Here is a 14,047-nt window from a genome sequence, read left to right on the forward strand (position 1 = left end):
AGGGAGAGAAATGGGGTTCTGAATTCCTTATTTTCTTGTTTAAAATGAAAATATGTCTAAAGGAATATTTATTGGGTGTGAACAATGTGGCTTGGAGTCATTTCTCAGCTCCCTTCAGGTGACTCTTTGTGGCCAGGCTGGACCAGACTGGACTTCTCTGGACAAGCCCAGGTTCAGGTTTTGCAAAGGCAGCATGAGAAGCAATGCCTAAAAAGGAGTGTGGAAATCCCACCCCTTCCTCCAGGGTCAGAGCAGGTGCAGCTTCCCAGAAGTTTCCCTATCTCCATACGCCTGACATCTGAGAAGTGAGGATGCACCATGTGTCACCAACTCCATGTGCCACTGGGCTATTTTGTCCCAGTTAGGCCTGGTGGGAAGCTGGCACCTTATCCTGGCAGCATCTGTGTGACCTGTTTCATGTTTCCATCAAACCATCTCCTGGCATGGCAGGAGGAAGCAGAATGATACCTTTGCTGATCCCTGGGTTTGAAGTCAGAACTTTCAATCAACATCTCGACTGTTTGGGCTTTTATCACTATGGTGACCATATAATTTATCCTGGAAACCAGGACACATCTAAGAGAGTGGGATTAATAATTAAACAGGGCTGTAAACATCAATTGGGAATGTCCCAGGCAAACCAGAATAAATGGCCAACCTAATTATCTCCTAAGTTTCCGTGATAAATCCAAATATATTGTGATTCATTGTAACATATATCTCTTTTTCTCCAGCATGGCAATAAAAACCTGACGTTATCTTTATTGTCAAGACTAGCTACTTATTCGTACTTAGCAGCAAAACTACTATCATTTAGTGATGAATTATTTAATCCTCAAAGCCTTTCAATTTTACAGGCCCATGCATTCATTTTTACATTACACATTAATATCTTGCTCATAGTTTTCCACCACCTTATAGGACACGCAGCTTGATTTATTGCCATAGTTTATTACCCAAAATTTGTTGGTAGGGTTACGGTACTTTCAAATGGTACACTCACTCCATCAATAGTAGCCGCAGTAGAGCAGTGGCAGCTAACACTGACTCAGTGGACACTGGGAGCCAGGCTTTGTGCTCACAGTGGTTAACTTAGGTAAAGAGATTTACAAGTAATATCTCAATCCTCACATCAACCCCATGAAGAAGGCACTGTTATCATCTCCTCTCTACAACATAAAGCAGTCAAATAACGAGCGCAAACTCGCAGGGCTGGTAAGAGCGGGGCCTGGTTGAGTTACACAAACAGCCTGACTTTAGGGCTCACACTCAGGCACATTCGATGGCCTTTAATCCTAGTTAAGGAAATTGTTCTATTTTATATTTCACAGCCGGTCAATGTTTCCTTAAGTGAGAACTGATGTAGAATGTCACTTTTAAGCCTGTCCCTGTTCAGTGGCTCTTTCCTCTTCCAATTTGCCCATCGTTCCAACTTGGCATGTTTTCCATACAGCTGTGGTTTACAAACTTCTCGGGTAGCTTCCTTTGCTTTACAAAGATATGTTAGATGGTGATTATGTTGCTGCATTCTTTCAACTGAGCCCTGATTGCTGAGGAAGTGTAATTTTCGTGGGGTAAGTAGTGTGAGAAGTTCAACTCAAGTGTTTTAAAATCATCCTGAGTGTTCCTGGATGCATGGAACACTGCGTCTATGACAATGAATTAGGTCATTTGCTTATTAGGATGTCCTGTCTCCCTTGAGGTTCTAGCACCATTTCCTGCAGACTTTCCATGCATTCGTGAGTGCTTCTAGGCTCGGAGGACAAGAGGAGGAGGTGTCTTGGCATCTTTATTCACCCTGGGCCCAAGAGGAGAGGGCTGTCAACACTTACTTCCCAACCCAGCTCCAGGGAACCTGCCCCACCCCCATCTCACGGGTAGCCAAGGGAGGGGTCCAGGAAAACAACTGACTTGTGGTTTTACTGTTATACTGTTTCTGTTGTTTTTCTCATATTTCCATTAAGCATTTCAAAATTTGTGGCATGAGGGAATGCTGAGTTTTTAATAATTATTATCTATGGTCTGGGAGCTTCCTTTGCATTTTATTTAGTTCGCATAACAAGCTATGAGATAGGTCCTGTTTTCTCCCATTTTAAAGAGGGAGAAATTGAGGTTCAGAGAGCTCAAGTGACTTTGCATAATTTCCAAAGCGTTGGTCTTTGGATAAAACCCGGAGAAATGGTCTTGGGAGTTGTCCTCTGGGTTTTATCCCAGGTTCATGCTTGCCCTTCATGCTCTTCTATCACTGACTCCCTCGCTGGTCTCTGGTCAACACAGCTCCTGCTTCATTAGCTTCCTACAGAGCTATACCTGTGTCTCAAACCACTGTGTCTTGGGTTCTCCTGGGCATCATTTCCCAGGTGAGTTTGTGATTCTTTGAACTAACTATTAGAAAGTATTTTGGTAGAAGAACTTTAGTGCCTTTCATCGAGCATTCTGGATCAGCCTTTGGTATACTGACCCTGCACTGATGGATGAAGGATGATCAGCCTTGTTAGCTAATTCATCCATATGATTCTGGGAAATTTGAAGAAATGAATGTGATGATTGAAAAGATTTCCACCAATCTCTCATTTTAGGCCTTTACAAATTGAAAAGAAGCCTAAAGACACAGGAAAGTTTACATCCGCTAGGTAGCATTGGCCCAGAAACAGCAGCATCAACCATACTCCTGATGCCTGTGAACAGCATGGCATCTGAAGGCCTGCATTTGAGTGTTTGTAACTACATGATGCTATGGATAAATCTCTTAAAAGTTAGAGAAGGGGCCAGCCCTGTGGTATAGTGGTTAAGTTCAGTATGCTCTGCTTCAGTGGACTGGGTTCGCAGGTTCAGATCCCGGGCACAGACCTACACCACTTGTCAGCCATACTGTGGCAGTATCCCACATATAAAGTGGAGGAAGACTGGCACAGATGTGATCTCAGGGCTAATCTTCCTCAGCAAATAAATAAATAAATAAATAAACTGTCAAGAAGATTAACAAAGGTCAACCCCCCACAATCACCGCCACTTGTCCGGGTAGAAGATTGTATTCAGAGAGTTTGCTAGGGAAATGAAACTTGTGCCACACGGCAACTTAGCATTCTCCACATCCCGCTTTTCAGGGGACTCTTTTCAGGGGACTTTTCAGGGCTCCTGAAGTCAATGTCTTGTCACATTTCACAGAGATGGGTGATCATGCATAATCTTGTGGTTTATTGTAGGGAACCCGTAAGCCAAACCCTCCTCAGAAGCCTCTGCCTGCAGATCCTTTGAACAAGACGACCCGGCTCACCAATGTCTCAGCCAGGACCCTGGGACAGCAGGAATCCGGGGTCCGCCTGGCGCCCCTCAGGTTGGTGTGACACAGCCATGCCCGTCTCCCCCGAACTGTGCGGAGCCATGCTTTTCAAACCATTTCAGGACGTGGGAGGAGTAGGGTGTGGTCTAGCCCATGCTTCCTGCACTCCCCACCCTGGGAGCAATATAAAATAGATCCAAGGGCAGGTAGAACAATAACCAGGCGGCAGACGTGGGCTTATAATCACAGGCATCGCCATGTGGCTCTTAGCAACGGCCTCAGTGTAGGGAAGAGAGCACGTCAAGTGGAACTGGACCAGGTACCTCAGAAAGCGCTGGCTGTGGATACGGGTCAGGCCCTCTCGCCCAAAGGGATGAAGAAAACATACCAAGTGGTGCGATTTTATGAAGGCTAGACACATACCTCAAAAACAACCTCACTTAGTCCTTCATAGGCTCTGCCCAATCCCTGGGGTACCAAGAAAGGAGGTGGCATCGGAGGGCCAGAGATGAAGCAAGAGCAACATAAGGAGTTAGACTGAAGAAGCTGCCAGGAGGTGGAGACCTGGTAACTGGGAGCTTCTCTACTCAACTGACAAGAGGCATCACCTTTAAACACGTTTCTCCAGCTGTGGTCCTCTCTTACGCTGTCCCACAGAGGACAAGGCAGGCCGAGTCCTACATCCGAACTTACGCAGGGAGGTTAACCCGGTGGTGTGCTGGAGCCAGCCCACGCTGGTTTTTGAGAGCTATTAAATTTCCAGGAATTTTTGCAAGCTCGGTGTTAAACCTAGCCACTATTAAATTATATAAATTACAATGATATAAATTATATTAAAAACAAATGTAATAAATGTTCAAAATTGCTCAACTTCCATTCTTTTAAACTACGTTTTACTACTATCTACACTCCCGAGGTTACATCTCTTATTTCTGTGTGGTGGGAACATTATCATATGGTGGCTGCTGTGCGTCTCTTCCATATTCAGTCCCATCATGTCGGCAGCCTGAGCATTTACACCATGGAATAGGCACATGCTATGGATCAGGCCCTCCTCCTCCCCCACAGTGGGTGGTTAAACATTTCCCAGCACACAGATGGGTTAAACCCTCAGCCAAAACACCCTTGCAAACACGCATGCCCCCCTGGCAGGAAGCTTGCTTTATGAGCTCGAAAGAACCAAAGATAGTGTGTGTTGGCCAGGCCCTGGGTTCAGTAATTCAGCATCTCTGAAGGGGAAGGCACACATTAGTAATTTCATTACAGCTTTTGGGAAAAATGTTTGGCCTGTGAAAGGATAGCTGCCTAATAAATCTCAGAGATAAAGCCAGTCAAAAGGTCAGGACAGTGGTTTAATTCCTGATGCATAGATGCAGAAAAATTGCAGAGCATCCTAATTATTTCATTGTGGTTTGTATGCTGATCTTGAAGTTACTTTTCTTGTTCAAAAGAAAAAGCACCATTTGACATGGACATGAAGAAGGGAAGGCCCCCTTTTTAAATGCCCTCAAGCAGTGGTCTACCCTCTGCCAGTTGCCGACACCAGTGCAAGCCGATTTTGTTCTTGTCCTGGAAGGGGAAGAATGCTCTCCACATTCATTTTTGAGGGCTCCCAAATGCCTGGCTTTGCTCCCTGGAACTGTGCTAATACAGTAGCCACAGCACACTGTGGCTGGCAAAAAGTGAGATATGCTGGAGGCCGGCCCCATGGCCGAGTGGTTAAGTTTGTGCGCTCCGCTTCACCAGCCCAGGGTTTTTCTGGTTTGGATCCTGGGCATGGACATGGCACTGCTCATCAGCCCATGGTGAGGTGGCGTCCCACATGCCACAACCAGAGGCACTCACAACTATAGTATACAACTATGTACTGGGGGGCTTTGGGGAGAAGAAGAAGGGGGGGGGGAAGAAAGATTAGCACCTGAGCTAACAACTGTTGCCAATCTTAAAAAAAAAAAAAAGTGAGCTATGCTGTAAGTGCAAATGCACACTGGATTTTGAAGACTTAGGACCCGCAAAATGTCAACTATTTCATTAATAATTTTTATATTGATTACATATGGAAATACTACTCTGGATATATTAGGTTAAATGAAATTTATTACCAAAATTTCACCTATTTTTTACTTATTTCATGTGGCTACCAGAAGTGGCTCACATCTGTGGCTCGCATCATTTTCCTCTTGAATGGCGCTGTTCTAGAGTCAACCTGTGGATGGGAGCTGCGGCTTTGGAAAGGGTTCCTCTAGTGGTCGTCAAACTGCTGGAAATCCTGTCAGTCACCCTGAGCGAGGTCCCTTATGGGACCCATGCCAAAAGCAAGAGCAGAGTCCAGCACCCAGTATGGGGTGGGGGAATGGGGACACAACATGGTGGAATCTGAGTCCAGAAGCACGTCAGAGTGCGGGGCAAGACAGCTCCAACCCCGACGTCTGTATCTGCAGAAATCGCTTCCAGGGTCTCTAACTACAATCTTGTTTTTCCCTCTCTCTCGATTGCTCTTGATGCAGACCTGCTCCGAAACATCCACATCAAGTGCCCAGACCCACCCACACCGCCTATATCAAGTGAGACACAAGCCAACACCTTTTTTCAACAGTGAAGACAGAAGTTTGCACTATCTTTCAACTCCACTTGGAGTTAGTTTTTGTACCAACTTTTAGAATTTTTTTTAATGTTTAAAACACCATTATTTTAAGAACTTTGAGCTACTGCCGTCGGTGCTGTGCTGTGCTATGGTGCTCTGTATACTTGCTCAGGTACTTGTAAATTATTAATTTATGCCAAATGCCTGTTACAGTGCAGTGCGCTGTAGTAGGCATTTTTACCATCACTGAGTTTTCCACGGAAGGAAGGCTTCTTGTGCTTTTAATAGTTGTGAACTTGAAATATCATGCTTTATGGGATTCTGGACAGGATGTTTACTTTTGGCTTGAGGCTTTATTGGAGAGCAGCTCCCCGGCTACTCATGGCTGTGGTTATGGTACTGGACACAGCTCAGGAGACCCCAGGTAGAACCCTGAGTGATTTTCTGGAACCCCTGATCTCAGGCCGGAGCCAGGGGCTTCAGGTCAAGGCTGTGCTTGGATTTCAGAGAGACCCTGTTCCCTGTCACAGCTGACAGGCTGGCCCATCAGAGGTGACATCTTGAAGCTCCAGGATAGCAGGGAAGGGTCTGGCTCCTGGTTGCAAAAAGGCATTTTAGGGTGTGACCATGCCAGGATAGAGACTGGAAGACAAGGCCAGGCAGAAACCTGACCTGGAGGCTCACCAGCCAGGAGCACATTTGGAGAGCAGGCAAAGAAGTTTGCTTTACGGAAACACCATGAACTTCTTTTCCTGGCTGCCCTTTACAGAGTGCTGGCATCAGCGCTTTATTGAGGTGGGGAAAAGGTGGTGTTTCTGCAAGAAAGCTGCTGCCCAGGCCCTGCACGCCTCCACCTCCCCGTGCTGTTTGGGGCTAAGCAAATTACCCCATGTCTTCTCTGCTGGAATACAGTGATCCTGTGTTCAGACAGATAGATGAGGCTTTCCATGGGACCATAACTATTTTCAGATGTGAACCAGTAACCAGATCTAGTGAATCAATTCTGTTGATAAAAGTCTCCTTTTATTGCAAGGTTCAACTTATTAAAAATTAGCCAGAATCCCTAGGCTTGCAAAAGCTACAACCAAATGGAATGCTGTGTTCGTTGGTGTAGGCTATGTCTGCTTTCCTTATTAGTGTATGCTGGACAAAGAACCATGAGTTATTAGTAAGTTGTCTTTGGGGCATCCTATTTTCCCAGCTTGGCTGCAGGAACCGTGAGAAGATGTTTTTAGCATAAAGTGAATCTATTTCTTAAACACTTGCAACCTACCTGTTGAGCATCACAGAAAGTGATGAGGAAATCAATTTCCTGATCCTAAATATTCATAAAATGCAGTCTTGGGCAGCAGCCCCTTCAACCTTTTACTCTTCAAAGGTCTGATGGGGAAGCCGTTTTCACAAGATCTTGAAGACGCCTGTATCTAATGGCATGAAAATTACAAAAAAAAACACTCAGACAAGGTAAAATGCCATTATGCCTCTCGTCTTCGTGGGGTCATATGTGACTAGTTTTCACATTAGGAGGCAATTGACAAGAGTTCCGTAATTCACTCTGAGTGTGTTATGATAAAGACTTCATCTGGGGTTATTTCAATGATTTTTCTATGCCTTGAAGCAGAAAGACAAAACGTCCCAAGCATCTTGGTTTGCCTTCCAGAAAACAAGACTGCATTTAGCCCTCCCCATGTTCCCTGCAGTATCTAGGCAACATAGTATTCACGACTGTGGATAAACTAAGTAAATCCATATCACAAAACACACACAAAAGGGAACCCAGCTCTAATACATTCCAATTCTTATAGCATGCATCTGTTTATTATACAATTATTAATGTCTTAAAAATGTAAAGCCATGTTATAAAATATTACTGCTGATGAGTACATACAGAATTACTGTAATTGATATTATATAATTGTATTAAGGCCAAAACATATACTATTGAAAAGTTTACAGAATTTTTATGGTGCATTATGTGGGTATTGTCTTTATAGCTGCCCAAATCCTTAGATCTGGCATTTGTGCCCCTTCTCCTATTGTGGGGAGAGGATGTGAACTGACTTTGTGTGTGTCTGTCCTTAGTTACAATTCCTGTGCTTCTATTTCAGAGAACCAGGAATCGTTTGATATTAAAGGAAGTTAATGCTGTGATCTTACACCATGTCATCAATGGCCACTTAGGGGCTGTGGCTGGTGACACATTCTTATCTCTACAGTACTAATTGCTTTTTTAGAGCCATGCAATTTATTTCTGGATAAGAACATATTTAAACCTAATATCCCCTCATAATACACAGATATTATTAAAGGAACAATACTTCCAAGATGCAGTATTTAGCAGCTGAAGCATACTTAGCAATAACTTCCATTATAATATAACTTAGGAAAGGAACCAATAGCCAGGTTTTGGGAGGAGGGAGTTATTCCTCCCCCTTTTTATATCCTCATAGATGACGGAAACAAAAATAAATACTTATATTTCAATGGCAGTCTATTTTTAATATGTTTTTAAATTTTATAGGCATGAATAATAGAGTTGATTTGAGTTTATAAGGCCTCCACTGAGCAAGTCAAGGTGCTCAGACACAAAGTAGGCCCTGAGGCTAGTCACTGTTCTTCCTTCATTGTCTTATCGTTGTAGGTTATCTGACTCCACTTTACTGGGAAGTATATGGCTAGTGTTCCAGGCATTCTATTTAAAAGCCCATCTCATGAAATTTTTTGTAACAGTTTGTTTTCCTGACACATGGAATCAGATGTGTAGCAACCAAGAGAAACAATGCATAACATTTTCCATTGTCAAAATATGTACACAGGGGTTACACTTCCAGCTTACACATGTGGGATGACATCACGGAAACCACAAAAGCAACAAATTAAACTACATGAGAATAAATACTCCTGACTGACTAGTCTCAGAGGGGACATTTTTATGCCTTCTTAACTTTATTAGGAATTCTCAGGCTGAAACCATAAGGCCATTGTTCTCTGGCAAATCAATACAATACATCAATATATCCCCTAACAGAAAAACAGCAAAAACGCTGAGATCTGTGTCAGACTGTTCTTGGGAGCCTGTGCTCTGCCATGGTGCTAAAGAGAGCCTGATGCTGGGCCAGCTAGAGTGCCAGAGCATCTTCCTGCCATCTCCCAACTGATGTTTACTAAGCACTCTGAGCCAATGAGACCCTGACAAGTGAAAGGGCGCAATGCCTGGGCAGCTGGGCCAGATCTTTCTCCTGCGACTTGACCCTTCTGCAGTCTTTCCTTGTGAGGCTTATTTCATTTAAAACTTGTGCTATGGAGGGCTCCCCTAGGAGTTCTGGGCGGAGGAAGACCAGGGCAGACTTGCTCAGAAGATCTTCCCTCATTGCTACCAAAATGACTGCAGCCAAACACAAGTGACCCAGGTGAACGTTACACCAACCCGCCCAGACGTCTCCCAATGCCCGTGGTGACCCCCAGGTTGACTCTCAGGCTGTGGATTTCACACGCTATGGCTGGCTGGTGGAGAATGTTGCGGCTACCATCCTTTCTCCTCCCCAGCACCACAGAGGCCAGTCCTAGGCTGCCACACTTACTCCCCTCGACTCATGAGCAGGCCCATAAACACATCTGGACGCAGGCAGCCAAGGCTAATACATCCGTTTGCCTCTCCTGGTCACCCAGACACAAGTCCCTTTTCCAGGCCAAACCCAGGGCTGAGGCCTCTCCAATCGCTGCCAAATCTCTGCGTTCATGGCCACTTCACATCAGCCAAAGCGGTGATTGCTGCAGCGTGTGGCTGCCCCTGCAAGTCCACCCTCTGGACACCCAAAGTCCAACCTTCTCCAGGGCCGCAGTACGGAGCAACCCCACCATCTACCCCACTGGCCGTGAATCCAGCAGAGTCCCTCCCACAGACATATCACGCCCCCAGTGAGCCCCCACCTAGACTTATTCTAATTGGAAGAAGGAGTTAGCCATCGAAAGTCAGTTTATCTATGATTGCAAAATTCTCTTGACTCACTCTGCAGTTCCTATTGACATCCACTTCTTTTAAACCTATTTGAAAACTCTGATAGTGATACAAGTAACACACTAAGAAAGGTTCGTGAGCCCCAGGCTGAGAACCGTTTCTGTGCAGTGAGGATGCTTCCAGAAGCCATTTACCTACACATGTATGAACTGCCTCCCCGCTTTCCGTAAAGAAACCCCCCTCTTTACTCTTGGGGCAGGAGTGGCAGCTTATAATCCAGCCCGTCAGAGCCTGTTTCATGAGAAAAAACTAAGAGAAGAAACTCTGCATATAAAATTATTATAATATTCAATAATGGAGAGTGACAGCCAGAAGACTTAACACGATTAAAGGAATTCTCAGTGTCATTCGGCGCTTCCAGATCGCGTGCTCTGTCACTCACATTTCCCACATCAGCTTCAAAAAGCATGTCCTAGGTTCTTCCTGTGATTCTCCCTCCATAAAATAATCTAGTCCTCAATTGAGTGTGTTTTAAATCCAGAAAAAAGAATACCATGTGATCATTTTAGTTTTACAAAGAAGTGGAATGACGTCTATGTTCATGGCCTATAAGCAGGTACTTAAGTAGGGCGGTAATAGAAAAAAAAATACATCAAATTAGAAAGACAAAAAATTCCTCCAAGAGTCCAAAGCAGGACAAGTAGTGGCAGAGCTAGCTGTCCTCTTGTGCCTTCTACCAGCTCAAACTGGGAGGTTGCAGGGGAAGCCCATTGTCTGAATGTGTGTGGCAACTGTTAAGTGTAACTCCATAAAACCAGGCTCCAGGCTATTCAGCACAGTACAAAGTTACAGCTACTAAACCAGCACATTAATTTCATAGTGCTTCATCCATTTATAATGCTTTGGTTTGCTAATTATTTTCACATACATTTTTATGTTACAGTCTGTTAATATTTGTACACATTTCTCATATTGGGGTTCTCCAGGTAACACAACCTGCTATTTCCATAGAAAAAGTCATTGTTAAGAATATTATATCCAATAAATGGTATACAGGTAAATATAAAGACGTGTCTCATTCATTACTGAGAATGTTACATCTTTCTACAGGAGGATCCCCCCTCCATTTTTGTACCTATATCCTCATCCACTTATAGATGCATAAGGACATTTTGGAACAGTACATAAGAAACTAAGAGGAACAGTGAGCTTGGGGGTCAGGGGATGCATGCTGCAATTCATACAGACCAGTCAGGGACCAGAGGGAAGAAGATGCCTTTGCACACATACACTGGGGTGGCGGCGGGGGAGAGAAACCTGAGACTTTTTTTGAACAGTGTGAATGCATAACCTATCGAAACAATTTTTTTAGCTTACCTTATGTACAGAAGATATAAATTCAAAAAGCAAGCAAGCAAGGGTATAAACGTTTACATCAGACTTACCTGGAATAATAATCTGAGTGTAATGGAAATCTATTTACACATTTTTTTTAAAATAGCATCCAACTTCATAAAGAACTGTAGAGAATACAAAGAAAAATAAACAAAATGGTAACAAGGGGTCTTTACTCTTCCCCCCACCCACCCATGACAAAGCAAGTAGACAAAAAAATAAGTACATAGAAGACCCCAAACATAGTTAATAATGTAGATAAAATTGATATATCAGATGAGATACTTCAAACATAATATACCTCCTTTCCAAGTGCCTCCGGAAAACAAAAATTATATACATGTAATTTTGTATATTAAGCCACAAAGTAAAACTCAAATTCTAAATGGTAAAAGTTCTCAAGATTATAAGGCACCGAGTAGAAAGACAATTCCATGCTCTAGAAATGTAATGATTCTTGAGTCAGAGATGAGTTGCAAATTATCTAGCAAATAGCAAATGAAACCATTTGTACCAGCACACTGTATGACTGTGTTTCTCAGACGCCTTGAATTACAAGAACTCACCTGGGATGTTGATTAAAATCCATTGCTCATGTCCTTTCCCTGGAGATTCCAATTCAGAGAGTCTGAGATGGGGCCTAGAAATTTGTGTTTAGAAAGTATCCCCAATTAAATCTTTTCATCAGAAAAGTTTAGGAAACCTTCTATGGGAATACAACATACACAGTGCTGATGGGAAATTCATAGCCATAAATTTATATATTAATAAACAAAAATGATAAAAATGAATTTAATATCCAACATAAAAATTTACAAAAGGAACAAAAAAATAAATCTAGGGAAAAGTAGAAAGGAATGAATTTGTAGAAATAAAAAGTATAAACTAATTGGAAAAAATAAAATGAATAAAACCATGGGTTGCTTCTTTGGGAAAATTAAAACAAGAGACCATCATCTAATCTCATTAAGGAAAAAAAGATAAAAAGCAGATACACATAGCACATGTGTATATAGAGTCAAGCAGTCTACTGTACCCAGTGAGATTATCCTAGGATTACAAGGATGGTTCAATATATAAAAATCTAATAATCCAAGGCACCACACTGATAGATTTTAGGGAAATATGCCATATCATGATTACCAGAGATGCTAAAAAGACATTTGATAAAATTCAATATCTGTTCCTGGGTTTTTAAAAATCTGAATAAAATAAGACTGGAAACTATAGGACTTGAGAGTTGCTCGTGCCATTTCTAGAAAATCAAATTCACAAATATATGATAGGACCTTATAAGCAGTCGTTCAAACCACTCTTAAACTTCAGTGACTTACAACCGGCAAGGATTATTTCTTACTCACACATCACATCCAATCTGGGTGAGCTTTGGTTCCTCTTGGGGGCCTGGACTGATGGAACAGCCGCCATGTGAGTCACAGCCGGTCTTGGGGCAGAAGAAAGAGAGATGGGAATTCTTAAAACTTCTGCTCAGAGGGGAGAAGCCATTTCCACTCACATTTCACTGTCCAAAGTCAGCCCCATTTTCTGGCCAAGCCTGAGGCCCACAGGAAGGGATGTGCCCTCTTCCCACAGAGGGGTTGGTGAATATGGTCTACAAGAGACCACGAAATGAAATTGAGGGCAATGTCAACACTGATCACGGGGAGAAAAGGGCTTTGGAAAGTTGTGACTATGCTCTAATTTTTAGAGAAGTTTAAAAGATTAATCTAGCAAACTTAAAGGAATATGCATTTGTACAAAAGGTAAAACACTAAAGAAACATCTAATGAGAGGACTATATGTGACCTACAAATCCAGTTCCTAAGGTGAATATGCTATAAACTCGATGGAAAGAAGCTGAGAATTGTCAACATCAATAAAAATGATTGTGTGCTTTTTCTCTATGCCCTTCCCCCCAAAGATCTGGTGCTTTAATTACCTTTTAATTGGTGTTTCTTTACAGAGAAAATGTCACTTTCATGCAGACCTTTGGAGCTGGTCTTCTCATGGGGCCAAGTTAACCAGCTTGTCTCCAGAGAGAGAAAATGCATGTGGTCTGCTCGCTCCCTTTGCTGATTTGTGAGTGTGTCTGCTAGTTAAACCGCCCCCACGTTTGTTTCTAAGCTCCCAACCAGCAGACTAGCTGCGGTTAATTCCTACTTGTCTCCAAACTGCGTGATCAGCATCAAAAACCTTTCTGCTCCGAAGGCTAAATTTAATATCCTACTCTTTGGCAAAGCCGTCAACATGCCAGCGGGCCGGGTCTTTCATTGTCAGGGCATAAGTACATGCAAACACATTCTCAGACAGGTCTGTTCTGAAAAGACTGACCCTCCAGCAGACACCTCTAATAGAGCACGATCGGAGTCTTGAAATATGTGTGTTGCGCTTTGATGTGAGGCCAACAGCTGAGGAGAAAACTTTTCACGTGGCCTCCTGGGCTTTCAGGAGGAGCGTCACACCAGCCTGACAACACAGCCTGGAAGGCCTTAAGTCGGGAGGGAGGACATAATTGGAAACACATGAGGGAAAGAATTTCCACAAGGGTCTGGAGTGGCTCAGAGGACAGCTTGGGGGGCAGGAGCGGGAAGTGGGAGACCCATGTATGTTTGCGCAGCTCCAGTACATAAATATTTTGTTTCACGTCTAACTCCAAAAGGCACAAGTGCAAGAAAACATCCCCATCCTGCAGACGCCCAGTGATGACACCACAGTCGACATGCTTAGGTAAAAAGATGTATTTCCAAGTGGGACGAGTTGTACATTACAAAAGTCACCGTGAATCTTCAACTACATAAATAATCAAATATATAACCCTCCAAGATGC

At 43.3% G+C, this 14,047-nt stretch overlaps 2 protein-coding genes across 4 annotated transcripts in view; one reads left to right on the forward strand and one right to left on the reverse strand.

Annotated features, from left to right (window-relative positions):
• Positions 1-10,883, forward strand: part of ADAM12 (ADAM metallopeptidase domain 12) — a 334,496-nt gene extending 323,613 nt beyond the window's left edge. The window contains exons 22-23 of the mRNA XM_014832041.3: positions 3,207-3,337; positions 5,791-10,883. Of these exons, the coding sequence (XP_014687527.3) occupies positions 3,207-3,337; positions 5,791-5,851 (192 nt within the window). The 3' untranslated portion in view covers positions 5,852-10,883. The remainder of the gene's footprint in view (positions 1-3,206; positions 3,338-5,790) is intronic.
• Positions 1-14,047, reverse strand: part of FANK1 (fibronectin type III and ankyrin repeat domains 1) — a 114,988-nt gene that overhangs the window by 10,345 nt on the left and 90,596 nt on the right. For all 3 annotated transcript variants that reach the window (XM_044748848.2, XM_070481148.1, XM_044748852.2), the window contains 3 exons: positions 12,582-12,664; positions 11,787-11,860; positions 11,271-11,345 (listed from right to left, as the gene is read on the reverse strand). In XM_044748848.2, coding sequence (XP_044604783.2) covers positions 11,799-11,860; positions 12,582-12,664 — 145 coding nt within the window. In that variant the 3' untranslated portion in view covers positions 11,271-11,345; positions 11,787-11,798. The remainder of the gene's footprint in view (positions 1-11,270; positions 11,346-11,786; positions 11,861-12,581; positions 12,665-14,047) is intronic.

This window comes from Equus asinus, chromosome 2, assembly GCF_041296235.1.
Source record: "Equus asinus isolate D_3611 breed Donkey chromosome 2, EquAss-T2T_v2, whole genome shotgun sequence".
Classification (NCBI taxonomy): Eukaryota; Metazoa; Chordata; class Mammalia; order Perissodactyla; family Equidae; genus Equus; species Equus asinus.